Source organism: Hypoxylon fragiforme, assembly GCF_022984875.1.
Source record: "Hypoxylon fragiforme strain CBS 206.31 chromosome Unknown GGS25scaffold_6, whole genome shotgun sequence".
In the NCBI taxonomy this organism is placed as follows: domain Eukaryota; kingdom Fungi; phylum Ascomycota; class Sordariomycetes; order Xylariales; family Hypoxylaceae; genus Hypoxylon; species Hypoxylon fragiforme.
This window is the reverse complement of record NW_026054761.1, coordinates 3,302,449-3,329,508: the sequence shown is the minus strand read 5'-3', so window position 1 is coordinate 3,329,508 and position 27,060 is coordinate 3,302,449. Positions and strand designations below refer to the sequence as shown.

Here is a 27,060-nt window from a genome sequence, read left to right as displayed (position 1 = left end):
GCAGACAGTATCACCGAAGAGTTGATACGAAGCTGTGATGTGATTGCCGCCTAGGCTTTGGGAGATACAACTCGTACATCACCACCACCACTTCTACAACCACCTCGAATTTCCTCCTCTGGCTTCTCTTGCGCACCAGAGATCCATGCCCAGCAAACCCACGGGGGCTGCGCTGGGATCGCGGCCAAAGCACCTTCCCCAGCACCACTGGATGAGAAATCATTACACAAAACACCATATGGTGAGCCCAGAAGGCCGAGTCACAATATTTTCGGTCTGGTGGGCTTCTTCGATGCTTGCATCATCGGCTGCGGTGTAGCCTTGAAGCTTCACTACGCTCATGGCTCACTACTCGAGTCTGGACACGAAGGCACGACAACGAAAGATGTCCGGGGTGGTACCCAAGTGACAGCGCGTCCTCCCCGACTTCTGTCTCGGCCATAGGGGCGGGTGTGAGCTCCACCTACCTCTGATGTGCCGAGATCTCATCTACCTGGCCATAAGAAGATGACGCCCTTCACCAATGAGAATGCTGCGAAGTTATACACGCAAACTTCCAGCCTTCGAAGAGTTTACATGGACGACATAGCGGAATCGCATCCGATATCCCAGACCCCGACGTGCGTTGTCGGGAGTGCTGAAACAGCCTACACACCAAAAGGGAGCATTAGGCTAATAGCTTAACCTTGAATGCTTTGGGTACCATTACTTCACGGGTCCTTATAGGATTCCATATCAGAATCTTACACTTCCAGCCTTCAGACCCATCCAACGACCGGCAGCAGCGTCATCTACAACATATTTCCCGAATCATTCCAACGGAAATACAAATTTGCCGGTCTGGTACCTCCTATACTTTTTACCGCGGGTGCTATACTACTACTACACCTCTGTTCTTTCCTCAAACGCCAGCTATCAACACCACGATGTACCCGCCTACGGACCAGTCGCGAGATGGTTATCATCTTTCTCTTCTATTTTCCATCAATACCACACACGGGGGTGCGGGTGCACCGACGAGGTGCCAAATCCACTCATATCTTTTTTCTCCAGACCCTTACCACACCCACACCTTCACGTCTTTGCTTTCCTCCAACACCCAGAACACCAATGGATGTCTCTGGAATGTGGTTGTCTCTGGAATGCCATGGTCCCCCTTCTCGATGCTCCTCGTCGCTCATGGAATGGAACACAGACATCAAACAAACATCACCAGTCTTTGTCCCGTTCTTTTCCATGAGCGACGAGGAGCGCCGCCGTGCACCACGCGGGTGTGGAAGACACCCGAGACATGGCCGGTCGCGCTTGGAAGGCGTATCGTTGGAGGAGTGGCACATCGCCGACTACCTCTCGTCTTACATGATTAGGCGCACTTCAATCGAGACGTTGAGGGCCTGGCTTACGATCCGACTTTACATCGTGGTCTTGACCATGGCATCATGGCCCTGTCCAGCACTGACCTCTGTCCCACCAACATCGCCTAGGTCATGGGCGAGAAAGAGTATTACCTAGCCATGCGGGTGTTGGGTCTCCGAAAAAAACAAGGGCTCTAGTGTTGAAGTCTTACATGGCTCATCAGGCAAATCAGAATATAGGAAATTCCCTCCCTGCACCGCCTCTGATACTACACGGCACTATGTCTAACGCCAAGCAACAACATTGGCAAAACTCTGGATCTCATTGCTGAATACCTATTCAATCACATATCTTCAACAGCAATACGACACAGCTCACAGAGTCGTTTACAAAGGCGTACCCTATGCTGCTGTTGTTTCCACGGAAAAAAGAGTCGCTCCGTCTGGAAAGGGGAGTCTGAGGAAACGGGCCGCTGGCGTAGATGGTGTGCGTGGACACCCATTCACCATTACTTTAACCCTTTCACTGCTGGCCCCGTGATTACACTGCGACACGGGCCACAGTATCTCGCTCGCCGCCAAAGTCAAAACCCCTCGGCGCCCATCAACCACCACCCAGCCGATGGACCCACGGGCCGTGTTGCCCTTGGGTCACGCGGGTGTTGTGGAAGACACCAGGCCAGTCAGGCCGGAGCTGCGGCTATACATCCATCGGGACCTGGCAGCAAGCTAATGCCCCCAGCAGGGCTGGACGTAATGAGCGCTTGCGGCGCACTGCGCAAGTGTGAACGCCCAAAGCGCAAGCCCTGCTGGGGGGGTGGGTTGCTGTTAGCCCATCCAAGAGCACCGTTCGGGAGGGGGAGGGCAAACGACACCCTCATCGACGAGATGATCAGCCGCACAAGTGCAATGGGTGCGTTGTGTTCGCCCCACAAGACGTCGTTGGTCTTTGCTCTCCCCGCCCACACAAGGGCGAGAGAAGACTGAGCAATGACTGGGGTGTGATAGCATCTATCACACCTCATGTCTCGGTCTGTCGTTCTGTCGTGCATTACAATTCTTCAGAACCACGTTCCACTTACGGCAGCCTTCTTTACGGCGTTGTCGGACATCGTAACGTACAGCGCGAATGCCAGCATGTCCCTCTCGCCCTGCCGCCTCCCATCTCAGCAAAGAAGACGATGAGAATTTCGAACCCAACTGGGGTGAACAGGCTTTTATACCTGCATCGCCCGTCGGCCCGCTGGAGAAAGATCATTATCCTTCAGAACATGTGCAACGAACAAAAGGTTTCTTGCACGGGGGTCGTGCGCCGTCACGTACCCCACCGAACGGTGTCTCTGTCTCTCCATAGCCATCATGACCCTAAGGCCAATTGTCATCATGTCGCACTACTCTGCCCAACAAAACAAACGCATGGCATATATATGTGCGTGTCACAACATTCACGCATCGTTCTCTTCATCAGAGGCAAAGGCAATTTCTACTGGCATGTGAACTGCTACAACCATCTTCGCAAATGGCGGCTTCGGGGCCATTCGCAGGACGAAAGACGTACAAGATGTGCATGGCAAGTCTCACACCATCTACGCTCACTGTTTTGTCACCATATGTCTTTGGTATCTGGAAGTCCCCAGGCATGCGGCTGCGGTCAAGCAAAAAGGGTGCCTCCGAAAGCAGCCGCGAAGAAAGCCGTCACTAAGAGGGCTGCGGTCGGGGAGGCCGCGGCCAAGAAGGCCAATGATCGGAAGATTCAGTGGAGCGTGCATCGGCACAGCCAGCTCCAACTTCCATGCTGGTTGTCTGTGGGGGACAGCAGCAGGTTGACGACAAATACCAGCCAGGCTCGGCGTGAGACGGTCGGCTCTTCAACGACACCAGCACGTCAGCGAGCAGACACCGACTTCCGAAGATACCTGTGGAGAGGCACTATGCACCAAGATCTTGAGCGAGTAGCAAAATGGCACCTCATGGAATTGGCCGGCGGGACAGTCAACACTACGTGATAGCTACTATGCTCTGATGGCATGCAACAGGAATCAGTTCCTCGACAACTGGGTTGAGCGCCCAACGAGCACAAATCAACATCGGGCTGCGCGTAGTAATAATATGTTACAACACGTGGGCCGCCTTGACTAGGTACCTACCTAGGTCTCGTGCAGGCCCAGCCGAGAACGCACTAAAAGCTGCGAGGCGAAGAATCAGCTACCTACTACCGCTTACTTACAACACATGGCACTGATCGTGGAACGAGAACGACAGCATCTTTTGGTCCAGTGATCCTGCGCCATTCTCCTCGCGCCCCCGCAACACCAGATGAGGGGGCCTCTCTCTCTCTCTCTCTCTGTTCGACGACACGACACGGAACGCAACGCACCGCGTCTCTTTTCAGGACTTTGACATGGCGACCACGCGCCTTGCCAGCGATGGGCGAGGCAAAATTCGACGTGTGCAGGTTTCTGGCTGCTTGCCGCCTCCCGAAGGGTAACTACCTACTCGCCTAGGTTAGGCCGGTCGCTCTGGGCATCCAGCATGCAAAGTAAGGGCATGGGAAGCTCCTACCTAGGTAGGTACCTATGGACAACCCTTATCTAAAGTTCCTTGGCGTTGGAACACTGCGCACCATCCACGCTCAGTGGTTCTTTTCTTCTCGCTCTGCATTTTGTCTGGCATTGGAGGTTTGGACGGTAGGCATCGCACCTGGGCATCGGGATTGTTACCCAAGAGAGAGATAGCGGGGGGAGTTGCAGCGGCTCGCCGTCAGAATTTTCCCGGATGCCGCTACCTACCAGTGATCTCGTTCACTGGCTGGCTGGCTGGTTGTCGCCTTGATCCGTGTCGCTCCAATAGACTATGAAATCAGTCTGCTCTGGTTCTTTGGTGGTACTCACACGACTGACCATCAAAAAAACGCCTTGCGAGTACTTCAAGACACCAACGACAAGAAAAAGAGGCACTGTTCTTTAGCAGGGGATATCTCTTTATCCACGCATACTTTCGTTTCGCTGCACATACAAACCTACTCATCAAGATGGCACCTCGTATGGATGGTGCCTGCTTGTCGTTCCAGGAAACTGTCTCGTCAACAACTTGAAGAGAAGTGCCAGGAACAAGAAGAAGAAGGCACACTGCCGCTTTGGTGCATGCCTCTCTACGACTCCTCCTTTCCCACGTTTTCGCTGCACACACCAACTAATCGAGACGCGCTCTCTCGTTGATGGTGCTTGCTTAATCTCCTTGGCAAACCCCTCTTCTGCCGACGCCGACCAGAATGGCAACTAGAAGATGAAGACGGCACAACATTGCGATGCCGTCTGAGGGCCTCCTCCATGACATATCCACCGATCAGTGTTTCCCCTGTCCTCTCCCATCTTCAACATGTGCCACAAAGATCGTACGAGCGCCGCCAGCATACGACAACCTAGCTGTCGTGGGTGACCCAGTCTATGCATCCATGGATGTGTGGCCGTGGGTGTGTCCATGACATCTTCAACATCTGTTGTGGCAAATCACATCCACGGTTCCCGTTCCTCGGATACTAGGTGCTTTTACAATTTATCCCCTGGTTCTCTCACCCTCTTCAACCGTTGTCGGTGACTTCTAGACCAATTCGTTACTTGCCCTGCGAGGTCTCACACTGGAGGGCGAGGCCCTCGAGTGGAAGTCGCTGTCAACGACGAAGCGAAATCTCCGGCATCCACAATTCCCGTTTTCTGGGGTTCTTCGGTGTTGCAAAGAAAGCTCTTACGCATGGTCCCGCCACCCCTCTCCAACGGTCCTCGTCGAGTCATTTCTCGACCAATTCGATGCTTACTTTACGAGGTATCATACTGGGAGATCGCACTGGGGTCGTCGAGGCGGTGTATTGGACATCTAGGTACGGTTGCCGTTTCTCGGATACTGGGAACTTTGACTGTGGAAAAAGAAGGGCCCTTACGAATAGCCCAAACTCCCCACCCCAACAATTCTCGCCGCAACATTCATTAACCGACTAAATACTTACTGTGTAAGTTATCACACTCGGCGATCACACCGGGGGGCGGTGGCTCCCTCAAATGCTAGGAATGGACGTCGTCAAACATTCAAAAATCCGTGGTTCCCATTTCTCGAGTACCGGGTGTTCCTTATAAACGATCCCGCCACGCTCTCCAACAGTCCTCGTCGAGCCATCTATCAACCAACTCAATACTTACTGTGTAAGTTATCACACTCGGCGGTCACACCGGGGGGCAACGCCCCCCGAGTACGACGAGTGATGAAAGTCGCCGCACCCGTCGGGGCGGAGTATTGGACATCTACGGTTCGGTTCCCGTTTTCTCGTTTCTGGGGTATTGGTTGGTGAACGAGGACCTTTACGAATGACTGGTCCCGGTTCTCTCTTCTATCTCTCCAACAGTCCTCGCCAAAGCATTTTATTAACCGACTCAATAACTACCCGATGAGTTATCACACTCAGTTACCACACCGCGGGGCGAGTCCATCGAGTACTACGAATGGACGTCTGCGTCTTCGTCAAGCATTCAGGATTCGTGGTTCCCATTTCTCGGATACTAGGTGTTTGAAAAAAGGGGCCCTTACGAATGACTGATCCTGGTTCTCTCTATCTCTCCCCGACAGTTCAGATGTGGACATGGACGTGGAGGAGGATATGGACAAGAGACCCCGCAGCATGTCGTGGCTGCTGGTCGCCTCCATCCCTCCCTCCATCCCTCACTACTCTCGAATCCGGGCCATGCAATCAATCAATCAAACACCACCACACAAGACCGACGGCAAGCTAGCTTTGACATTCTTTCCGATGCGATGCCCTACACGTTTTCGACTCCACCCGTCCCCGTGGCCCTGGACCAGGGCCTTGACCTCAATGGTCGCCGGTTTCCCATGTCCCCATCCTGGGGTTTGGGACGTGTAATCAATCAAGCATGTCTGGCCGAAACCAAAACCGACCACGCCGCCACGCCTGGTCGGCAGGAAGATCCGGTGGACATCCTCCTCGCCGAGGAGATGTCCGACATATTTCACGGGGGCCGTCGTGCTGGTTATACTGGCTGATGCCTACCTACTAGGTAGGCACCCAGCACAGCAGGCAGGCAAAAATTCAGTGGGCGTCCAGGTTGGCGTGGCCTGGCGTGGCCTGGCGGGGGATATGATACGATACGGTGTCTTGTCAGCACTACGGAAAAGAACTGCGACCGCCGACGGGGTTTGGCTGGGTTTGGCTGGGTTTGGCTCTCATTTTGCATTGTGTCCATTCTAGCCTGGGAGACTTGTCTTTACGAATATGGTGATGCTTGTACTGCTACAGTACAAGGGCAAAGAGAGATCGGTGAGGGGGGGAGGAAGGACAGAGTCATCAATACTAGACCTCTTGGTGGTGGTGGTGTCGTGGGGACACCACACCGGACAGAGTCCAGGCTTCTCTGGTCGGGTTTTCCGCTACCTTAATAGGTACCTACGCCAAATGGTGGATGATTGATTAGTCTCACTCATTGATGGCCTTGCGTTTTGCCAGTTTATCTGGCGGGTGGGTTTCGGAGAAGATGGCATTGGTTGGTGGACATTATTATGATTGTGATTATGATTAGGATTAGTACTAGTACTAGATAGGGGAAAAGTTGATGACTTTCTAATACTCAGGATCGTCACAATATACCTACTTTATGTCTGTTGAAATCAGATTAATTAGGTGCTTATGCTATGCTATGCTGTGCTGTGCTGTGCTATGCTATGCTACTTGTCTCGTGATAATAATTAATTCCCTGCGTAGTTCTTTGATGCTTAAAGCATATGTAACAGTGACATGACATGACATGACATCGTAGACTTTGCCTTCATTAATGCATTCACAACAACCACTGGCATTAAACAACCACTGGCATTAATTGAGGTTCTGATCGAACACCACAAAAAAAAAACAATTACCGACGGACGGACTGACAATGAGTTCCACGTTGCGTTGCTTGCTTGCTTGCTTGCTTGCTTGCTAATCATCACTAAATTGCTCGTTCTGCGCGGGCCCGGTTCTCCCTATACCGTTTCTCCTTGGACGCAGCCTTTCTCCTTTTCCTCCACGAACGATTCAGATCCCCTCTACTCTCCCAGAACTGTCTTTGGAAATCAGTAGCCGGGCCAGTCTTTTCCTCGTTCGAAGTCGTGGCTTGATCGTTGATGTCAGCCATAGCCGTGTCCTCGTTGATGTCCCCCTGCTCTTCGTCATCGTCATCGGCCTCCTCCTCCTCCTCCTCCGCTATATCCTGCCTAGACCAGAGGTTGAAGGTTCGGCGACTTGGGTGTGCTGTGTCGGGGGTGGGGGCAGCGCTTCGCAAGTTTCTAAATTCAAAGTCCTGCTTGGTGAATGGGGTCATGGGAGGTTGGCTGGGGGGTTCCGCGTTGTCGTCTTCCTCCACTTCATCCTCTTCGGCTTCAAAGAAACTGAAAGGCTGGGCTTCTTGAGCGGCGCCACCTGGGGTAGTCGCATCGTTCTTTGTTCGTTTGTACAGAGCCTCCAGGGGATGTACCTTGGCTGAAGATGGTGTCGCGGGGGGTATTTTGATCGTGAGACTTGTAACTGAGCTTGATGATTTTGGCCTTGCAGACTCGGATTTCATATTGGACACCGGACTGCTCAAGGCTTGTGTGTCCACTTTCAGTTTCTTTGGCGGAGACTTAGTTTCAACATCCTTGTCACTCTCTTCCCCCTCATCTGAGCTGCTGTCTGAATCCTGGGCAACGGCTTCACTTGAATCATCGGATTCTGAATCATCTTCTGAAGAACCACTACTGCTAGTATCATCGTCATCCTCTACCCCCGTCGGAGCTGTCTTGGAAGCAGTGGCACTAGGTCTTTTGCTCACTATAGGCTCGACAACTGTTCCATTCTCATCGACCCAGCCAACACCGTCCTCAAAGTTCAGTGCCTTCGAATTGGTTTTTTCTACGTTCGCCTTGAGGAATGACGGATGCTTGATGGTCTTCTCAAACTCGTGAATAATGACCTCTCGTTCGGCTTTTCTTTTCTTCTTCTTGTGTCCAGTAGCCTCTTCGTTGGCCTTGGGAGGAGCAGCGCCAGCATCCGGGAGCTTGGTCTTGAAGAGACATTCGGGAGCATCGGTATACTTGGACTTGACTTCTCTCTTCTTCTTCTTCTTTGCGTCTTTGTCTTCCTTGGTACCCTTTTCCTTTTTATCTTTCTTCTCCTTGGATCTCTTGCGCTTTCCGTCAATCATCTCGCGTTCTGATGTTGTCCATCCTCGCTTGACCTTGCGATCCTCCAATTCAATTCCGGGTGTATTATCAATCTCGCGCTTCCTCTTCTTTGATTTCCTCTTCTTTGATTTCCTCTTCTCCCTTTTTGTCTCGCCCGCATCGGCATTGCCCGTAGGTTGGGGAATGGATTCGGGTTTCGCTTTCTCGATGCGCATCTTGGTTCCCCTCAGTATAGTTCCGTTAAGTTTCTTCTTGATTTTTTCAGCGTCAGGGGTGGGCAAGTCGATAAAGCCGTATTGCCTCTCGGGAAAAGCCTCAATGGTGTGGTACGAGATGTTACGCGCGTTGGGTAGGACAGAAGAGGGGACGACAACACTTAGCAGAGACTCATTAAGAGGGGTGATGTGCAGTCTCATGTATTCAACAGTCCCAGTGTTATCCTTTGTAGAATTGGGGACTACTGCCATGTTTTGTCTAGTCAGCTTCTATGAAAGAAAGCGATTGGCGTTGAGAACGAGAGCGACATGCATGTGGGCGGCTAAAAAGAAAGCATTGAAATAATTACAGGATAAGAAACCAAAAAAAAGGCGCCGACTAAAAAAAAGTCGAAGAATTCAATCCGCGCGCCGGGTCCACTTTATTCACCGGTGTTCACCGAGAAGAGCAGCCAATGAGATGTAAGCTATGCTTTTAACTTTATTCGAGCTTTATTGATAACCTAAGATAAGGAGCTCTATGTACTACCTATTGTTAGTAAGCTTCTGAACCGGAAGCCGATTATATACCCGGGGCCTGATTGAATCTGAAGGCACAAGTGCTTCTTTTGTTCCCATCCATTGATCTTTTGGTCTAAGATTCCAGCGAAACCTCAAATCTCGAACCTTCACAATGGCGAAAAGATTAGGCACACTTCCTTTTGTCAAATCGGTTAGTTCCCCGCTATATCACACATGTCTCGTAAAAAGCTCCAGCTCAATTGAATATGTCCCTCTAGGTCTTGAAGTCATTCATGGCCGAGTCCGGCTTAGAGCCGAGGTGAGTTAAATTTCTTAGCACATTGAGGAAAATTGGCTGATCAAGTATATCTAATGCTCATAAAGACTACTAGGGCCACATGTATGTTGAAGCTACATGGATATCGATGATTCAGGCTTGTTGACGAACGCAGCTTAGGATCACCAATGCTGCCGTTGGCAAAGTAGATTTTGAGCTAGATATCACCAAAGATCACACGGTGAGGCCACCAAGAGTCAAGCTCAGTTGAACATACACTCAAGTTTTATTCCAACAGAATCGCCTGAAGATTCTGCACGGAGGTACCATTGCTAGCATGGTTGACTTAGGAGGCTCACTCGCCGTTGCATCTACGGGGCTGTATGCCACCGGAGTATCGACTGACTTGAATGGTAAGTATTGATCTACGCCAGAGTCGGGTTCTTTTGGTTCCGAACTGAAATTTATATACTTTAGTTTCGTACCTTAGCGCTGGCGGTAAGATAGGGGACAAAATCAGTGTCACTGCTGTGTGTGATAAGAGTAAGCAACCCCCCTATTTGATCAATGGTATAAAGCTCATTCCTTGTAGTTGGAAAAACCTTGGCCTACACATCCATTACCTTCCGAAATTCCAAAGGTGAACTTGCGGCAAGAGGAAGCCATACAAAGTCAGATAAATCCCCACCTTCCAATATTTTACAGTTGAAACACATGAGTCTGACTTGACCTAGATATGTAGCACAAGCTTGGAAAGCGCAGGAAATCCCCGGCCCCTTTACCCCTCCCCCAGGGGCGGAAATCGACGAGGAAAAATGAGTATGGCATTTACACCAAATGCTCATATATGTTGCAGCTCACCATGTCTGTATTTAAATTCACCGCATCTTTCTTGTAACTTCCTACATAGACATCCTGCTAGACGATGTTATGGAATATTAAACAAGTATTCAAAGCAGCAGCCTCGTGACTCGTATCTTGCTATTCTGCACAACCGAAGAGGCCAAGCCTGTAAGTAAAAGTTCGGGCTATACTACCATAAATCACCTCGAGCTCACCGAAATGTTTAAATCTAGCTTCTACCTAAAGTGCTGTCCGTTGAAAAAGCATCCCAGGGCATATACAAGTTCTTCCTGGTGGAAGATCACGTGACAGAAGCCCCTGAAGACCCCCGCGATAGTGCTAGCATGTTCAGGTCAGAGTTGAACACCGAAGAAAGTTTTGAGACGGAGTTCATCAACGCATCCGAGGAGGATTGCCAGGACTGGGCAGTTCAGCGGATGGCGCGGTTCCAATTCATCGAGCAAGACATCATTGCTATCTTGGACAAGGAGTCTGTCGCTCACGAGTCTGTCGCTCACGAGTCCGTCTTGGTCAAGTACCACTACCAACATCTTCACGAACTTCATTCAGCTCTACTAAATATGGCGCCCGATGTTGTCTATCCGATATATTTTGGACGCAAGGAGGAACTCACGGACGAGAATGGGATCTTTGATGTTGAGAGGGCTATGAAGTTGAGCACTGACCCTTGCGACGACGACGGTGTTGAAGAAAGAAGTGAATAACTACCTAGATTAGTGGAAGGACAAGACTGGGATAACTATGTCTATTTCCAAGACAATGCCAGATCGCATATGTACGATTTACCTACATAATACTAAAGCTTCAAGCTTCAAGCTTCAAGTAGTTCAAGCTTCTCATTGGACAATTAATCGCTACAGGCAGGTGCCGAAAGATAGACCCGGGAATTACGGGGCGAATCTCCAACGGCTAATGACACTTGACTTACGGCGTAGACGAGTAACTGCATGACATGGGTGCATAGGTGCATGGGTTTGGACTTGTTTGGGATTAGTTTAGGTTCTACCTAGCGTAGGACCGTAGGTAGTGTAACAAGAAGTCCCCCACATCAAAATGGATCCATCCTTCATCTTTCTTCACTGGACACTTTTGAATGCTTCTCGCCCGTTCTCTTAATAATCTTACATAGCAGTCTAACAGAGAAAAAAAAGGGTACCATAATACTCCTACGGTAATCCAATCCCCCTGTTCCCCAGAAACTGCCGTCTGGTCAAAAGAACGCTAATATCCCGAGGTCGTCATTCGGCTGAACTATTGGCGCGTCCTGTCTGTCTGTCATGTCTCGTCTTGTCTCGTCTCAACCTTCCTTTTCCTTCTTGTCCATGTTTTGTGATCTTGCGATGCTTTCTGATGTCTCTGATACATCCCATCTCAACCATTGTTACCTGGCGGTGAAGATTAGATCTGAAATGCAACTTTCAAACTCCTTTGCTTGATTCCTATTCTCTATTTCTTATGATATAGTGAAGTGTACACTTACATAAGAGCTTGGTTCTTTTTTTCCCTTCTGGTCAGGGTTTATTAAGGTACCTGTCTATCTCCCCCGGATACCTAAGTCAAAGAAGAGTATGGCAGCAATTGGTAAGCTTCCAAGCCCCCCTCCACAACCAGTGTAACTACCTAGTAGATATCAGTATCTTCTCCTTTGTCCATTCTCCTAACAATTTATTACAGCAGCTTCCATAGCTGCCACAGCGGCTGGCCTGACATACCTTGACGGAAAATACCACTTGCGACAGGACTGGCAGTACATCCGTGCCAAGAGCAAAGGGGACAAGCTTCTCCAGAAAGCTAGTAAGTCAAGCTCTTCTCGACGCATCCTATTCGAATAGGTTCCCCATATTCCTACTCAACCTAGCTCACACAACCCACTACCTCAGTTCAAGAAAAGCGCGTCTCGGCGTACTATTTCTTCGAAGAGTATGCCCAGACACAGCCCAACCAGGAATGCATCTGGACACGCCAGGCCTGCTACACCTACACCGAGACATACTACCACGTAAATCAGTATGCTCAATGGTTCTTAAAGCATGGCGGTGTCAAACCCGGCGACCTCGTCGCCTTCTTCATGACCAATAGCCCAGACTTCATCTTTGCCTGGATGGGCCTGCTCGCCATTGGCGCTGCCCCCGCTCTCATCAACCATAACCTTACCAAGCAGGCCCTGTTGCACTGCTTAGGAATTGCCGAAGTAAAGCTCATTCTTGCTGACGGCGCCCCTCAGCTACTTGAGCGCCTCGACGTTGTCCAGGAGGAGCTAGCAGCAAAGGACGTGCGAATCATTAAACTGGCCGATGCACGACCCGATATCAATGCCACCAAGGGTGAGCGCCCGCCCGACGAGCTCCGCCATGGCGTTCGGCCCGACACGCCGTTTGGTCTCTTCTACACGAGCGGCACGACTGGATTGCCGAAAGCTTGCATGCTGCCAATGGCGGCTGCTTTCGGATATGCCGCTGGCAAACTTGCCGGTTCGTCGTACGTCAAAGGCGAAAATCAGCGATACTACGACTGCATGCCACTGTATCACGGCACCGGTGGGATCAGCGGTATGACACAACTAATAACGGGCCAGACGCTGTGTATCGCACCAAAATTCAGCGCCTCCAAATTTTGGGATGACGTCCGCGACTGTCGTGCAACGTGGTTCGTGTACGTGGGCGAAACCCTACGATACCTATTGGCAGCGCCACCATCGCCGCGCGACAAAGAGCATAACGTGCACTCAATTTACGGCAACGGCCTAAGACCCGATGTTTGGAAATCCTTCCGCGACCGATTCGGCATCGAGACCATCCACGAATTCTTCAACTCAACCGAGGGCATCATGCCGCTGGAGAACCCGGCGCGTGGCGACTTCCGCGCCCACGCCGTAGGCCACCACGGTCTGCTGCAGCGCTGGCGATTTTCCAACGTCTTCGTCCCCGTCGAGATCGACCACGACACAGGCGACATTGCGCGCGACCCAAAAACCGGCTTCGCGCGCCGCGTCCCCTACGAGGTCGGCGGCGAAATCCTTGTCGCGCAACCCGTTACCATCACCCCGCCGTTCCCCGGATATTACCGCAACGAGGAAGCGACAGCAAAGAAATTCGTGCGCGACGTCTTCCGCAAAGGCGACTGCTACTACCGCACCGGCGACGCACTGCGGCGCGACAGCCACGGCCGCTGGTTTTTCCTCGACCGGCTCGGCGACACCTTCCGCTGGAAGGGCGAGAACGTGTCGACGGCCGAGGTGTCCGAGGTGCTCGGACGGTACCCGGGCGTCAGCGAGGCGACGGTGTACGGTGTTTCACTGCCGAACCACGACGGGAAGGCTGGCATGGCAGCTATTTTCGTCGATGAGGCTGCTGTGAAGGACTTTGATTATAATGGGCTGTTGAGGTGAGTTTGAAATTGTGTTATACCCCTGGATCTGCGATTGCATTTTGCATTTCACTTGCGCATCATACCTTAACCCCTTGCATCGTCTAAACCCCAAATAAGGAGCCTGCCCCCAATCTCTCCCCCCCTCTTCTCAAAAACAAAAGTCAAAAGTGCAATCCCACTAACCCCCCCCCCCTCAAAAACAGACACGCACGCGCCCACCTCCCCAAATACGCCGTACCAATCTTCATCCGCCGCATATCCGCCCGCTCCGCAACCCACAACAACAAGCAGGACAAGATGCCCCTCAAGCGCGCGGGCGTCGACCCCTCCCAGACAAGCCCGGACCCAGTGTTCTGGGTTTCCGACCACGGAAAAGGAGACCAGTACGTGCCGTTCACGCAGCAGGATTGGGATGCGTTGAATGGGGGGAAAGCCAAGTTATGATGATGTTTTTTGGGGGTTTTTTTTGGATATCTAACTGAATTGATCTAAACCTCGCGAAAGTCTAGCGATAGTTGTTTTGTTTCGTTTTGGGTGAGAGAAAGAGAAAGAGGAAGGAAGGGTATGAATATTCAATAAATACCATGTAAGATCTACGTACGTGGTAATCAGTGCCAGTGTAACAGCAGAAAGAAAGAAAGAAGAGCTTCAAAAATCAGATATGATTGTTTATATAATTCAGTGGACATTACTACCTATGTATATGTACTGTATATGCAGCTAGAGGTTCGTTTGCCTGGGAAGGAGATCTTTACATGAATGCATAGATGTATATGTGCGTCTGGTAGTAGGTATCCTTGCTGCCTTGTTATATAAGTAAGGCCAAGTCCAAGTATGCAAGGGAGTAACTAGTTAGCTAAGCGCGACGTTGGTGTGTGGCTAATGCTCAGATCCATGCGTTTTCTTCCCCTTTCTATAACAAGTCCTCGGGTATGATAAATACCTAGCTCACTTCCACTTCAACAACTACCTAGGTAGTCATGCTGCGTGAGATAAAACCTTGGACTATACAGATGTATTCATCTCCTTATGCATACCGACTTTCTAGGTCTCAGAGTTATCTTGAGAATATGGCCACGAATGAGTGCAATCCGAGGGCGCTGTTTGTGCCTAGCTAGGCGCTGAGCGCCGCGGCCATTGCTCCGATGTGTAGCCAAAAGGCCTAGATACATTGAGATGAAGTTCGTCAGCATGGGAATAGGCGCTGACGTACTTACTTGGCGTTGTCTTCGCTCTCGATGTGGATGGCACCGGGGTCGAGGTCTTTGACGAGGTATTCGACGAGCCCTGTGATCTGCTAGAGCTGGATCGTGAAGACTTCGCAGTTGCGTTGGCGGCCTTCATAAATCCCTTCGATCCCTTCATTGAACGTGGAATGGCCCTCTATTTTATGGTGTGTTAGTAATTGGAACCAATGGACGCTTGACTCGGATGGATTTGGCGCACCTCGCTTTCCTCATCAGACAGGTTCCATGGGTCCTTGTTAGCAACCATCTCAGCGTAGTCTGGACGTTGCACGCTCCGAGGAGTGCGGCGTGGCTTCTCAGCTTCTACCTCATCGTCTGGTTCATGGGTTGGAACATGATTTTGGATCTTCTTAGAGGGCGTGTAATTCTTGTCATCTTGCCGTTTGCGCAAAGGTTCGTTTGTATCAATTTTGACATCATCGACATCATCGACATCTTCGACCTTGTCAACCTGACCATTCCGAGATCTTGGCTTCCCAGGGGAAACTAGTAACGTGAGTATCATCATTGGTTAGTTTATGGAACAGTGCCTTGCCAAATTTGGTAGCTAAACTGTTTATACATACAAGTATGCGGCGACGAGCCAAGATGTTCTTTAATCCAATACTTGCTCACCATGTTGATACCTTCGACTATGCGGTAAAATTAGCAAACGCAAACTCATATCCTAGGAATGAAACTGAGATTACTTACTCTCACATGCGAAGTTTTCAAAGATATACTCATTTGTAAGTTCTTCGCCATCCGGTCCAGTCTCGCCGTGGCCTTGGAAATGCTTCAGAGCTCTATTATAGGCTAGAGGCGGCTCCGTGAAATAGCCACTTGAGCATTTAGACCGATTACAACGAATAACGAATAATCCCTGCCGCTCCGAGTGACGGAAAATGCGCTCTGATGTCACCAAGTTTGGAAATGCAACTTTACGGAAGATATCTGATTGAGTTCGGCTTAGAGTCTAATCGTGTGTTAGCTGGCCCCGTCGCGGATAGAGGGGAAATTGCTCTGGCTCTTTTACCCTTCCATCTTCTGTTCTCGGCTTCTTCGTGCTTGGAGTGCCATCATCATCTGTACTGGTTCGTTTCGTCGCCTGAGAGAATCTAGAATTTTCGGATATGTTCTGACTTGATATTTCGCAAACTATATTGGGGGTGGAAGATACGTTGATATTCATTGAGCTTGAGCAGTGCTCTTTCACTACATTGGGAATCCCTTGGCCAAGAATTTCTCGGCCCGGAATTTGGGCAGCGAACGGGGTATCACTAGATAAGATATCGGCGCCAAGAACGGTATGGAAATAGTTGTCGCGAACCGGCGACATCAAAGGCGTTGGGGGTCTTATGGTCAACGTTGAGGCGCCGGGGATAACGCTCAGATATTTTGGCCCCATAGGGTTAAGTTCTGCGATGGTAGCTTCAATGGTATCGGCATCGACCTCAAGCAGCGCTAACTTCTCGCGCAAACCATATATCAACTTCTCCTTATCTTGCTCAAACGCATGACGCTCCTTGTCGACCTCTCTAAGGAGAGCTCGGAGCTTAGGGACGTGACTGCGCGCAAGAGCATCATCTCGTTCACGGGTTAACTGCAGCAATTCTTTCTTTACGTAAGAAGAGGCAAAGTCGGATATAGCATTGTTAAGTTTGCCAGCGGGACTTCCGTGGTCACTCGATGGCGTATCGTCGGCCATTTCAGTCGGTATAAACAGACAACTCGTGAAGTTTTCGGGAGTAGATCTGCAACAACGAAGATTGAAGAAATTTGATTGTAGTTATTCGCAGTTTATGGTTACTTGTTGGACATTTTCTTGCTCAAATCCAAGGGAGATGAAGGCAATGAATCGGGAAATCGGTTGAGGGAGTAAGAAAAGTCAACGAATAAACGAGGGACGGGAACTTGCAAGTGTTGAGTTGATCTGATCTCGTTTGGCCAAAGCATAAACCAGATACGCAGCTCGGACTTCTTCTCCGCACTAAACAGAACCGCAGAACGCCGTAGAATAATACGCTGAAGATGTAAACGCACAATGACCACCGGGCCGTACCCCGAATAATAGGCTTGCGATCTTTACTGAAGGTGGTGGTGTGACGGAGATTCGTGGCCAATCAATAATTATCATTGCTTGTGAACGGTTCTAACGGGGAAAGTAACGGTACTATTCACCCGAAGGAACGACTAAGGGTAGAAAAAGGAAAATGAAAAGAGATCGGGATGGAACCGGGGAATGGTAACGTCAAGGGGCACGGGGAGAAAAGAAAAGGAAGAAAATATTTTATTTTTCTTCAATGTGGCAATCTGACCGGTCTACGGGGCCGAGTACATAAGTAGACGAAGACTGGATGTATTTGAATCAGCAAACAACATGTGAGAAAAGTGAGACAATGTGGTATGTATCGATAAGTTGGTTGATGATATGGGAATCTTGAAGATGCATACCCTAGGTACCTTCGTAAGTATGTACCTATGTATGGTCAATAATCGGGAGGAACTCAGAAAAGGCTTTAGGTTAAGGGAATAGGGGGGAGGAAAAGGTAAAAAGGTAAAAAGGTGAAAATGAAAAAGGATTAGAATTCATTATTTGGTAAATAAAATGCGAAACAGAGAAAATTGGCAGTAGTGAGTGCCCTTGCCGTGTTCATCGGGTGGTTTATTCAAGATGCAACTTCCCCGCCGTTCGTGTAACTCAAGCAAGTCCTCGTTTATCTTACCCAGGTAGGTCTTACCCAAGTAGGTATCTTAAGCATGGAATTACATGCATGAACATGGATCGCAACTGCAAGTTGGTAGACTGCTCCAGTGGTTCATAGTGACAGGCCATAGGCAAATAAGTCATTTGGAGACAAAAAAAGGAAGCACCTTCTTCTATATTTGGCTTATTTTAGCCACAATACCACGTTGATGCTTACACTATGTGTGTTACATTGAAATTGAAGTTGCCACAAAAATTCTGGCCCTACCAACATTCAAGGTATTCAAGTTATCTGCCTATGTAGAGGTACTTACTATAAATATCGACTCCTTGTACCGGGTTATGCATCATTAAAACCACATCTACCGATATACTACCTCGTCTTGATCTTTTTATATCGAACCACCTCTTTGCCATCATCCTGAACAATCCTGTGAGCCTCGATTCTGTACCCCCCAATAGCCGGCCAGAGCTTAGACCAGCATGCCCAGTACACTCCGCCAAAGAGTAGAATGCCAACTCCCACAACCGGGAAAACGAAATAGGGGTAACCTTCAGCATTCCAGTCCCCGTTTGGTGGCACAAATGGAACGACGGCAAGAAATATGTTGGCCAACAGATATACCACCGCAATAGGCAGATACGTATGCCATGGCGACGACCAGTTTTCCGACTTCTTGTAGTGAAGATATATCAGGCCGCCCGTGACAAACCCATTGATCCACGCACCAGGGTACGTGTACAGATTGACGACGAAGTTATAGGCTGGACCTGCCGGGGGTGCAACAAGAACGATGACTGTGACAATCCAGTGGAGGAAAAGCTATACAAAGTCAGTTGGCAGTCATAGCAAGACGGGAAACTTGAAAAAAAAAAGAAAAAAGGAGAAGAGGGGGTGGAGGTGCGTACCGCAGCAGCTGGTGCATCAAATGGCTTGATAGAAGCCCAGAATTTTCCATACGGCAGGAGAGCCTCCTTTCCAAACTCCTGGTTGACGCGAGCATGAGCAAAGCTCACTGCCAAGACATTGCCTAGGTTGCTCAACGCAACAAATGCTGGAAGAGCTCGTGCACCAGCACTATCGCCGAATACATTCCGGAAGAATAAGGCGGCAACCAAGACCTCAGATGTCGCAAGGTCATCTTTGCTTATTGCTGCGAAATACGCTACGTTGGCGAGAACGTACAAGATAGTGACACCACCAATGGCGAGTGGCGCCGCAATCGAAAGTGTCTTACGAGGGTTCTTCAGCTCCCCAAGTACGTAATTCGCATTTTCCCAACCCTTATAACTGTATATGATTTGCAATAATGCCGTCGCATATCCATACGCACCCTGTCCTCCATAGTTCTCCGTTACCTCGATGGCAAACGCGTTCTTGAAATTCCCGGGTGGTGGGACAAGTAATCGACCGGAGAGGGCAGCGAAACCCGAGAAGACAATGAATAACAGGACGACCACCTTGAATATCCCCAGCACGTTCACTAATCTTAATCCCCATTTGGGTAGTGTTGAGTGGAGCACGACGGCGAAGGTAATACACGCGATCGCGATACCTCGAGCTTTCCAGCCATCCCCCTCCGTACTCCCTGAGGCAACTAAAACATATCGGCCGAATGCCAAGGAATTTCCGGATGAAAATCCTAGCAAAATCATCTGGGATGCAAAGACGCAGCTGGCCAAGTAATGAGGATGGCGATAGACTCGTTCAAGGTAATTCTTCTCGCCCCCGGATAGTGGAATAGCCAGACCAAATTCGAGGAATACACTCAACCCGCAGAATGTCAAGATGCCGCCAACTACCCATAGTATAATAGATACACCAACCGAACCAGTCGCCGCAAAAATAGCTGAAGGGGTTGAGAAGACTATAATGTGGTCACTCAATTAGCCCGACAATTTTGAATGGATGTCGCGAAAGACCTAGTAGGTATGGCTTACTTCCAGTTCCAATCATCTTATTCAAAATCAGAAACACAGCTCCAGTGACGCCAATTTTTCGAGAATCATCATAGGCGAACTGCTGAATCCCATCATTTGTCGAGGATGCATATTCTTCGTCGGCAGGAAGAGTCAGTTCCCGCGTCTCAGGATCTGAGTCCTTGGCCACCTCCCTTGTCGCCATGCTGTCTTCGTTTATTCACCCACTTCCCAGTTATGATGGCTGACAAGAACAAGACAAATAAAACTATAGGCGACACAAACCACTTCACATGGGGAATTGGCCCTTTTAACTCATCGGCGGTAGCATGTTACACATGTTACTTTTGTTTACATGAGTGGCACAGGATCTAATAGTAGATGCCTGATACGTATAAGTACTGGATTCGTATAGGTGCTTGGCAATCGCACGCCATCGCACGCAAACGAAACCTTGTGATCTCCCACGGTGAGAGCCAATAGAAAACACCACAAAAGGCTATTGCAGCTATCCATATCATTTTAAGCTTTGGCAACCATCGCCACGGCGTCTTGGGGTGTAACCCTACTGGGCAGCTGGACAGCCTGACAGCTAAAGCATAAAGGTCAGCCACTGCAAACCAAGATTTCGAAGACGTCCCAAGAATCACACAATCAGTCCTTCAGGATCAAGACGGAAGGTGGTTACAGACGAAGAAAATTTCATTCCAAATTACCTACTCTTCCTATGACCGAGCTATGTACACTTCTTGACTTAGATCGCAACTATTTATATATGTATCGCGTTGCTCTATTCTCTACACACTATTACGTGCCCAGGAGCTTGGAAAAGTTAGCATCTATAAGGGTCACCTCTATTCAGTGCTCATTCACTGATTTATTGGATACCTATGTTGGTGGTGATGTACCTTGGCAACCCGTCTATACGTACGCCACACCTTTGGCCTATATGCACCACGATAATTCACTTCCTCTTTCTTGTTCTCGTTCTACCAACCCTTTCGTCTATCTTGTCAAGTGACGGCGAGCGACTCCTCTTTCTTGAAGTCTCCCTGGTTGAGCCCAGCTTCTTCTCCTTCGATACTCCTTTCGCACTTTGAGACACAAAATCCTTGATCATATCCATTCCCAAGAGCACAATCATCTCCTGGTTTCCGAATAGGCCGACCGCAAATCTTAATCCTCCGAACCCTCCGAACTGCTCCTGTTCTAGATCTTCGGGTTGAACTAAATGCATCGGCGCCGGAGGTGCAAGTTTTCTAAGTGTGGATCCCGTTCTATCGGCGACTTCGGGGTTGAATCTACAATACCGGCATTGCAGATTCATCTCGTATTTAAAGGAACGAATATGGTGAGTTCCATTTTTACGTTCTTTCTTAATATTTCGGCGAAGTTTGTCATAAATTTGCTTGATCTTATCCTCTATCTGTGTTTTGTATACCGGCCAGGCAAGGTGAAGCTGTAACTGTTCATGACGGTTCTCCAGCGAGTTCTCAATTTCCGCAGATTTACTTCGGCTCTGTTGTGTAGGGCTGCTCGACGTAGGGTTTCCCACCCCCGACTGGTCTTTCCAGTTCTTCTCTCGTGCCCGTCGCGCCGGCTGCACTCTGGTTGGTTCCGAGGGCCATTTACTCGCTTTCTTGGGCTTCGACGCACGTGTTAGAAGCGCGTGCTTGTAGTCCTCGTTTTCTTTCAAGTGGTGCAGAGAGCATTCTTTGAGGAAGTGAAGTTTACAATAGGCTTGAAAGAATGGCGGTGGCCAGAACCATGAAGGATCGGAGTTCCAGTCTCCCAGCAGCGGGCCTACATTCGCATCACTCTTGACTTGGGTTGCTTTCGCTATGGGGCTAAACACAGTTGGAGTTTTCTTGCTCCTCATGATCAACGTATCTTGTATTTTTTTCTTCTCTCTCGACTATCCACGGCAAGAATGCAGAGTTGGTGGAGATAAAAGACCCAGGGAGTTGTCTTGAAATTAACAGGAGTTTCCCCCCGGACGCTTCCAGAAAAAAAGATACTGGTATAGCGAAGCAATCAGGGTTTCTTTGTGGCCTTGTGCTTGCGTGAGACAGGCCAAATCGTTGCACATTGATTGCCGAGTGACAATGAATAAAGCTTCCGGAAACATCCTACCCTCAAGAAAATACTGGTGTATAACAAAGAGACTTCTAATGCGGTGTGTTCAACGTTTCCTAGAGGTCAAATGTCGGTGCGTTTTAAGGGTTGAGGGTTACTTTGCTGTTATACTCGTGTCCATTTTTGGGAAATATTATAGCTTAAGCTTAACGGTGGTATAGTTACCTCCTTATTAGGAAAACATTGAGAATATTATTATTCAAACGCTCCAGTTAACAAATCAGCGTATGTATTTCCTCCATCTTTCATACGAAAATGTCTAGGAAATGGGTTTCCCGTCGACCCCAGTAACCGGCATACCCCCCGGAAGCTCAGTGAGCCCTAGAAAAAAGCCATATCCGTTAGTCACAACTTCGAAAAGAAAAGGGAGAGAAGACTTTGAAAGTTCAAAACATACACCCATCAACGTCCTCCTCCACCTCCCTCCTCTTCGTACACTTGTTCCCCTCCCGTATCTCCTGGTACCTCAACCCCGGACACTGGAACCCGTTGCAACCCGTGTCCATCGCGATCTGCAGCGCGTCCCCCCTCCACCCGAACACGTAGTCCCCGTGGTTCCCGTACCCCGTCGCGTCCCCGTAGCTCCACACGAACGGCTGCGAGGCCTCGTCCTCCGGCCACTCGGATACCGAGTTAAAGGGGGTGGTGTCCCAAACGATCTCGTAGAAGAGCTGCGGGATCTTGACGGGGTGCGTGGAGGGGCAGGGAGAGCCGTCTTCGAAGGTCCCGTTGAGGGGGTACGAGACGTGGCTGGAGTGGGTGGGAGAGTCGAGGTTTACGCCGTCCCAGCAGCTGGGGTAAGTGATTTAGGAATGAAGCTCGGAGTGTTGTGGTAAGAGGGGATGGGCACTTACGTAGGGAAGCGAAGATTCGCCATGATGCCCGCGGGACACGGCTTTTTCGGCATATCCAGTGTCTCGCCTGTCCGTGTCATCGGATCTTGAAGGCAAGTGCTATGGGTAAAATACGCCCATGTTATTGAGGTGATTGCAAGGCTAAGTACGCAGGAAATTAGGTAGGCGGGCACTTACTATGTCAGTTGTCGAAATCGTTGTGCCTCTTCTTGCGTGCGTATCGTGGGATCGCCGGTGATCATTCGGAACCCCTTTGCTAACGTTAGACCCACTGATACCTACCTTCACCACCCCCCAAAAAGGGGGGAGATAAGGGGGTTAACACCCACCGGCTTAAAAGCAGTAACAGGCGTGTCATTATAGCTCGGGATGTAATAAACCGTCATCCCGCCGTTCGCCTCCTCAAAGTACACATTCCCCTTCTGCGGCACGCGCTTGTACGTCCCGTTGCGCGCGCGGAAGTACAGCACCGCCGTCCAGTAGTTCGAGAAGTCCTCGGCGAAGGTGCACGTCGTGCAGGTTGCGGAGCCCGGGATGTCGAGGGTCGAGGGGTCCATGGAGCCGTTGAAGGAGTTCTAGATACCCGTTAGCATTTCGGCTCTTTTAACTTGGATCACATATAGGTAGGTGGAGTAGGTCCATACTCCGCCGATTATCTGATGCAGATGGGGAGACCCAACGACCCCTGGATTGACCAAGGGGTCGAGACGCTCGACGACGAGCTGGGAGCATGAGAAGCGGAGGAGAGCGGAGACGCGAGGTAGGATGATACCGGCTCCTGATAGTATGAGGGTCCAGTGCGGTCGCATGTTGGGTGAGCTCAATAAGGGTTAGCACGGGGATAGAATCAGATCCAAGGATTAAGTTTTGGCTGTGGTAGTAGTAGTACCTTGATGTATTCTCTACGATTTTAGCTGCTTGATGATAGTTTGTAGAGGGCATGAATGGGATAGGGATAGGTAGGTAGTCGTGATACTCTTTAGGCAAAAGCAGTTGGCTGTACCTAAGTGCCGATTAATTATCTTCGCTTTAGGTTACCCGCATTGCCGGTCAAGAGGGTGTCAGGGGCACCAATGACCTTCATGTATATAGATAAGTAGAGTCGTTTAATCGTTTGTGTAAAGATACGGATAGGTGATATCATATCATTGCGCTCAATAAGACCGCAGGCAATCCTCCATCAGTAACGATTCCTACTAGGTACCTATGTTATAGCAGCACCTTATGTATGCTCGTTAGGCAAAATCCCATAGCTCCCTACCGTTCCCAGATCCCAATAACTATAAAGAGAATATAATAATCACACTTTCATAGCTACTTATATAGCTCCTCGCTTATCCCCATTTCCTCAACACTACACCAGCTCCACTGTCGTAAAGTCGAAATCGTCCGGGATAGGCGGATAGCCATCTATCAAACCCAGCCTCCGATATGTGCACGCCGTGTCCTCAACATGACGAAGCACAAGTCCCGGCCCCTTTGTACCACGTAGAATATGGACATCCGCAGGCTTATCCACACCACAAGCCAGCTCCGACGCAACATCCACAAACCAGCCATGCTCCTTAGCCCCCGGGACCTGAATACGCCGTGAATGATTCCTTATCCTCCGCCCCTCATCCTCATCCCCACCCCCACCCCAAGCCCTCGCCCTTGTCAAAACCCCTCTTACCATTATCCTCCTCGCCACAACCTCCGCCAACGCATCCCTAACACCCCCTTCAAACTCCACGCCCCTCACCTCGATCCCCTCCAACGCATACGAGCTCGCACTATAACGAAACGCCCCCACCACCGACGCCCACGACCACGACGGCATCCCCCCATCCCCGCTGCGCTTCGCCACCACGCCGTGGTAGTCGCCGAACGACGCGTCGAGGCTCCAGAATAGGTCGGACACGAGGGTCGGCTCCCAGAGCCCGGATACGTAGCGCCCGAGCCCGTGCTCGGCGAAGCGGCGCGCGATGCCGGCGAGGGCGGGGAGCCGGTCCGCGTCGTAGGTTAGGCCCTTTTGCAGGTAGGCTTCGATTATGTCTTGCCAGAGGCGGCGGAGGTCTTTTGTTGTTGTTGTTGCTGTCGTTGTCGTCGTCGAAGAGGGAGAAGAGGGAGAAGAAAGAGAAGTGGGAGAGGAAGAAGGGGAAGAGGAAGAGGGGGAAGAGGGGAAGGGGCCCCGCAGCTGCGCGTCAAAGCGGGCTTTGAGGTCGCTGGCGGCGACGAGTTCGCGCGTCTGCTCGGTGTACTCGCCGCAGTTGCAGGAGCGCTTCGAGAGGCAGACCCAGAGGATCTCCCAGCGCGTGAAGGAGAGGACGCGCGGGGCCAGGAGGTACTCTTGGAAACACCAGGACCGTTCGAGCAGAGGCGCCGGTGCCGACGCGTCTAGGCCGTGCGGGCTGCTGGCGAAGTACGGCGTGTGCTCTAGAGCCGGGCGCACCGAGACTTTCGCGGCTTTCCCGTCTTTGGCGGTCCGCGAAATCAGGTGCCCGACATCCAGCTTGTCGTGCTCGTGGAACAGGCCGCCGTAGCTGTTCCGCGACGCGGTGGCGGCAAGCGTGACGTACGAGTTCCCGTACACCTCCGCCATGCGCGAGGCCTCGTGGATCCAGTCGTCGGTGTTGTCCTGGATGATGCACAGCGAGTCGATCCAGATGTACCGGCACTCGAGGTGTCGCGTGACGAGAATGGCGTCCTGGAAGGTCTTGGGAAACGTCTCGAGCGATATCCCGCCGGTCTTGAACCCCTCTAGCGAGCTTTGCATGGTCATGAGGGGGACGACGCCGCCCCAGCAGTGGCTCAGCGCTACGTACGAGCCGCGATCTTTCTCGGTGGGCTCGTAGAGGTAGATGAGATCTGCGTCGCGGGAAACATCTAGCACCCTGGTGGGGAGATGGTCATTCAGGCGGGCTTTGCAGACGGGGTGCTTCTCGTTGCAGGTCTCGACCCAGCCTTTCATTTGAGAGAGGTACTTGGGGCTCGAAGAGTCTGGCTCGAGATCACTGCTGGGCTTGAAGATGTCTGATAATGGGTCTTGGGCTAGTGAATGAGGTTAGTAACTACTCGGTCCATGTGAAGGCAAGGCTGGACTCACAACTGTTCGTGTAAAACTGAATGCCCGACCAATTCTTCTCCTCGGGCGTCTGTTTAAATTGTAGTCGAAATGGGTCTTCCAACTGGCGCAGCGCCATCCATTGAGACGCACCCGGGTTGTCATAGCAGAACGCCTCCAGGCCCTCCCAGAGGATGGAGCATAGTTGACAGGAAGGTGCCGAGTTCTTCAAGTCATTGCCTATGCCACCGGTGATGAAACCTCCTGCGAGACCTGGTAGAGGTTCTAGATTGCGGCAAGTAGAGCACGGCTCTGTTTCTTCTATTTCTTCCATTTTTTTATTTGGGGTATTTTGATGATGATTATTTGGTGTTTCATCCTGTCACGATGCACTTCAGCTGAAATCGTAGTCAGACAAGCCCGTTGCCAGGCACGAGGATTACAGGGGTTGGCATAAAAGTCCTAGTTAAATACTCGACTTGGACGTCCTAATTAGTACGGTGGCCCAATAAGACAGCTGTGCCAAAATGAAAATAATAATTGAGCTAGTCTAAATTTAGTATGCAGTCCCACTTTTTAAGAAAGAAAGGCATGTATATCGGTACTTTAGCTAGTTATACTGGATAATTGAATATTATTTTCTTGATGATATTACTGTTAGGGGAATTGTGACGCAGTCATGTGACGTGGTTGTATAAGCTTATATAACATTTCACATGGATAATTTTCTGAAATATATTGCCATAATTATATAACCTAGTTCATTCGAAAGCGTATTTAATTTTGGATTAATTAGTATGGGTTGCAATATGGTGCAATATCTAGATGCAAAGTTACTTAGGTAGATCTATCGTATAATACATATTGGTAGCTCTAAGGGGTATCACGTGACATCAATTAGCGTAAAACCTTATCTGGCTCTAAGAGCCCTTGAAGCCAAACCTTATTCAACGCTACCTTATTCAGCGCTACCTTATTCAGCGCTCATCTTACCCAAATAACTCTTTGAAACACCTAGCCACACACATGCAACCGGTATCAATCAAAATCTCATTCAATTACGAATTGAATGATGTAGGTTGCATACTGATGCGATATCTGGTTCAAAGGCTATTCAGGTAAGTATATCGTGTGTCATCACGTGATACCCCTTAGCGTGACCTCCAGGCGGCTGGCTCCAAGAGGCCAAGGGCTCTTACAGTAGTATGGCTCCAGGGGTGATCACGTGCCGTCCGGCCTGCCACCTATTTAGTTGATTAATTTTGGAACCACGTATCGCCTCAATTCGAGACCTATATCAATCAATTTGTAATTGAATGCACTTTCAATTGAATTTGGTTGCATATATGTAGCTATATGTTTCAGAAAGTTATTCAACATAAGAGGC

The 27,060-nt window shown here is 50.0% G+C and overlaps 10 protein-coding genes across 10 annotated transcripts; 4 read left to right on the top strand and 6 right to left on the bottom strand.

Annotated features, from left to right (window-relative positions):
- Nucleotides 1-449: 449 nt before the first annotated feature.
- On the top strand, nucleotides 450-3,361 carry GGS25DRAFT_532821 (uncharacterized protein; the record flags this gene model as incomplete). Its single annotated transcript, XM_049265621.1, has 4 exons — nucleotides 450-620; nucleotides 756-1,501; nucleotides 1,920-2,137; nucleotides 2,198-3,361. Exons 1-4 carry the CDS (start codon nucleotides 508-510, stop codon nucleotides 3,359-3,361), a joined length of 2,241 nt encoding a protein of 746 aa, XP_049116141.1. The 5' UTR covers nucleotides 450-507.
- A 3,981-nt stretch (nucleotides 3,362-7,342) lies between these two features.
- Nucleotides 7,343-9,138, bottom strand: GGS25DRAFT_497256 (uncharacterized protein). Its single transcript, XM_049261603.1, has one exon. It carries the CDS (start codon nucleotides 9,026-9,028, stop codon nucleotides 7,349-7,351), a length of 1,680 nt encoding a protein of 559 aa, XP_049116140.1. The 5' UTR covers nucleotides 9,029-9,138; the 3' UTR covers nucleotides 7,343-7,348.
- A 216-nt stretch (nucleotides 9,139-9,354) lies between these two features.
- Nucleotides 9,355-10,661, top strand: GGS25DRAFT_348478 (Thioesterase/thiol ester dehydrase-isomerase). Its single transcript, XM_049258022.1, has 10 exons — nucleotides 9,355-9,488; nucleotides 9,556-9,596; nucleotides 9,662-9,677; nucleotides 9,730-9,795; nucleotides 9,853-9,877; nucleotides 10,032-10,097; nucleotides 10,147-10,225; nucleotides 10,289-10,373; nucleotides 10,517-10,565; nucleotides 10,631-10,661. Exons 1-8 carry the CDS (start codon nucleotides 9,450-9,452, stop codon nucleotides 10,371-10,373), a joined length of 417 nt encoding a protein of 138 aa, XP_049116139.1. The 5' UTR covers nucleotides 9,355-9,449; the 3' UTR covers nucleotides 10,517-10,565; nucleotides 10,631-10,661.
- Nucleotides 10,256-11,288, top strand: GGS25DRAFT_348499 (uncharacterized protein). The gene is made up of 3 exons (XM_049258023.1): nucleotides 10,256-10,418; nucleotides 10,511-10,565; nucleotides 10,631-11,288. Exons 1-3 carry the CDS (start codon nucleotides 10,402-10,404, stop codon nucleotides 11,120-11,122), a joined length of 564 nt encoding a protein of 187 aa, XP_049116138.1. The 5' UTR covers nucleotides 10,256-10,401; the 3' UTR covers nucleotides 11,123-11,288.
- A 99-nt stretch (nucleotides 11,289-11,387) lies between these two features.
- GGS25DRAFT_497250 (fatty acid transporter) lies at nucleotides 11,388-13,991 on the top strand (the record flags this gene model as incomplete). The annotated part of the gene is made up of 3 exons (XM_049261602.1): nucleotides 11,388-11,999; nucleotides 12,093-12,212; nucleotides 12,299-13,991. Coding segments are annotated over exons 1-3 (1,636 nt in total), but the record flags the coding sequence as incomplete, so codon positions are not given.
- Nucleotides 13,992-14,897: 906 nt separating this feature from the next.
- GGS25DRAFT_523261 (uncharacterized protein) lies at nucleotides 14,898-16,721 on the bottom strand (the record flags this gene model as incomplete). Its single annotated transcript, XM_049264398.1, has 5 exons — nucleotides 14,898-15,170; nucleotides 15,234-15,520; nucleotides 15,601-15,666; nucleotides 15,728-15,989; nucleotides 16,050-16,721. 5 exons carry the CDS (start codon nucleotides 16,719-16,721, stop codon nucleotides 14,898-14,900), a joined length of 1,560 nt encoding a protein of 519 aa, XP_049116136.1.
- Nucleotides 16,722-17,897: 1,176 nt separating this feature from the next.
- On the bottom strand, nucleotides 17,898-20,224 carry GGS25DRAFT_348338 (amino acid transporter). Its single transcript, XM_049258020.1, has 3 exons — nucleotides 19,662-20,224; nucleotides 18,630-19,588; nucleotides 17,898-18,543 (listed from the first exon to the last, which is right to left on the bottom strand). Exons 1-3 carry the CDS (start codon nucleotides 19,843-19,845, stop codon nucleotides 18,094-18,096), a joined length of 1,593 nt encoding a protein of 530 aa, XP_049116135.1. The 5' UTR covers nucleotides 19,846-20,224; the 3' UTR covers nucleotides 17,898-18,093.
- Nucleotides 20,167-22,045, bottom strand: GGS25DRAFT_348350 (uncharacterized protein). The gene has a single exon (XM_049258021.1). It carries the CDS (start codon nucleotides 21,517-21,519, stop codon nucleotides 20,605-20,607), a length of 915 nt encoding a protein of 304 aa, XP_049116134.1. The 5' UTR covers nucleotides 21,520-22,045; the 3' UTR covers nucleotides 20,167-20,604.
- Nucleotides 22,036-23,439, bottom strand: GGS25DRAFT_523258 (uncharacterized protein; the record flags this gene model as incomplete). Its single annotated transcript, XM_049264397.1, has 6 exons — nucleotides 22,036-22,097; nucleotides 22,174-22,568; nucleotides 22,631-22,729; nucleotides 22,808-22,881; nucleotides 22,960-23,205; nucleotides 23,275-23,439. The coding sequence occupies 6 exons, from the start codon at nucleotides 23,437-23,439 to the stop codon at nucleotides 22,036-22,038; spliced, it is 1,041 nt and encodes a 346-aa protein (XP_049116133.1).
- Nucleotides 23,440-23,731: 292 nt separating this feature from the next.
- Nucleotides 23,732-26,111, bottom strand: GGS25DRAFT_497222 (HET-domain-containing protein). Its single transcript, XM_049261601.1, has 2 exons — nucleotides 25,716-26,111; nucleotides 23,732-25,660 (listed from the first exon to the last, which is right to left on the bottom strand). The coding sequence occupies exons 1-2, from the start codon at nucleotides 26,005-26,007 to the stop codon at nucleotides 23,985-23,987; spliced, it is 1,968 nt and encodes a 655-aa protein (XP_049116132.1). The 5' UTR covers nucleotides 26,008-26,111; the 3' UTR covers nucleotides 23,732-23,984.
- Between the last annotated feature and the right edge of the window lie 949 nt (nucleotides 26,112-27,060).

Bases quoted from the DNA above. Each gene is read 5' to 3' on its own strand.
- GGS25DRAFT_497256 (XM_049261603.1), bottom strand. From the start codon at position 9,028: ATGGCAGTAGTCCCCAATTCTACAAAGGATAACACTGGGACTGTTGAA.
- GGS25DRAFT_348478 (XM_049258022.1), top strand. From the start codon at position 9,450: ATGGCGAAAAGATTAGGCACACTTCCTTTTGTCAAATCG. The intron at 9,489-9,555 runs GTTAGTTCCCCG...ATGTCCCTCTAG, and splicing joins CACTTCCTTTTGTCAAATCG to GTCTTGAAGTCATTCATGGC. The intron at 9,878-10,031 runs GTACCATTGCTA...TATATACTTTAG, and splicing joins CCTGAAGATTCTGCACGGAG to TTTCGTACCTTAGCGCTGGC.
- GGS25DRAFT_348499 (XM_049258023.1), top strand. The intron at 10,566-10,630 runs GTAAGTAAAAGT...GTTTAAATCTAG, and splicing joins CAACCGAAGAGGCCAAGCCT to CTTCTACCTAAAGTGCTGTC.
- GGS25DRAFT_348338 (XM_049258020.1), bottom strand. From the start codon at position 19,845: ATGGCGACAAGGGAGGTGGCCAAGGACTCAGATCCTGAGACGCGGGAA. The intron at 19,589-19,661 runs GTAAGCCATACC...ACCACATTATAG, and splicing joins TAAGATGATTGGAACTGGAA to TCTTCTCAACCCCTTCAGCT. The intron at 18,544-18,629 runs GTACGCACCTCC...GACTTTGTATAG, and splicing joins TTGATGCACCAGCTGCTGCG to CTTTTCCTCCACTGGATTGT.
- GGS25DRAFT_348350 (XM_049258021.1), bottom strand. From the start codon at position 21,519: ATGAGGAGCAAGAAAACTCCAACTGTGTTTAGCCCCATAGCGAAAGCA.
- GGS25DRAFT_497222 (XM_049261601.1), bottom strand. From the start codon at position 26,007: ATGGAAGAAATAGAAGAAACAGAGCCGTGCTCTACTTGCCGCAATCTA. The intron at 25,661-25,715 runs GTGAGTCCAGCC...CTCATTCACTAG, and splicing joins TCAGTTTTACACGAACAGTT to CCCAAGACCCATTATCAGAC.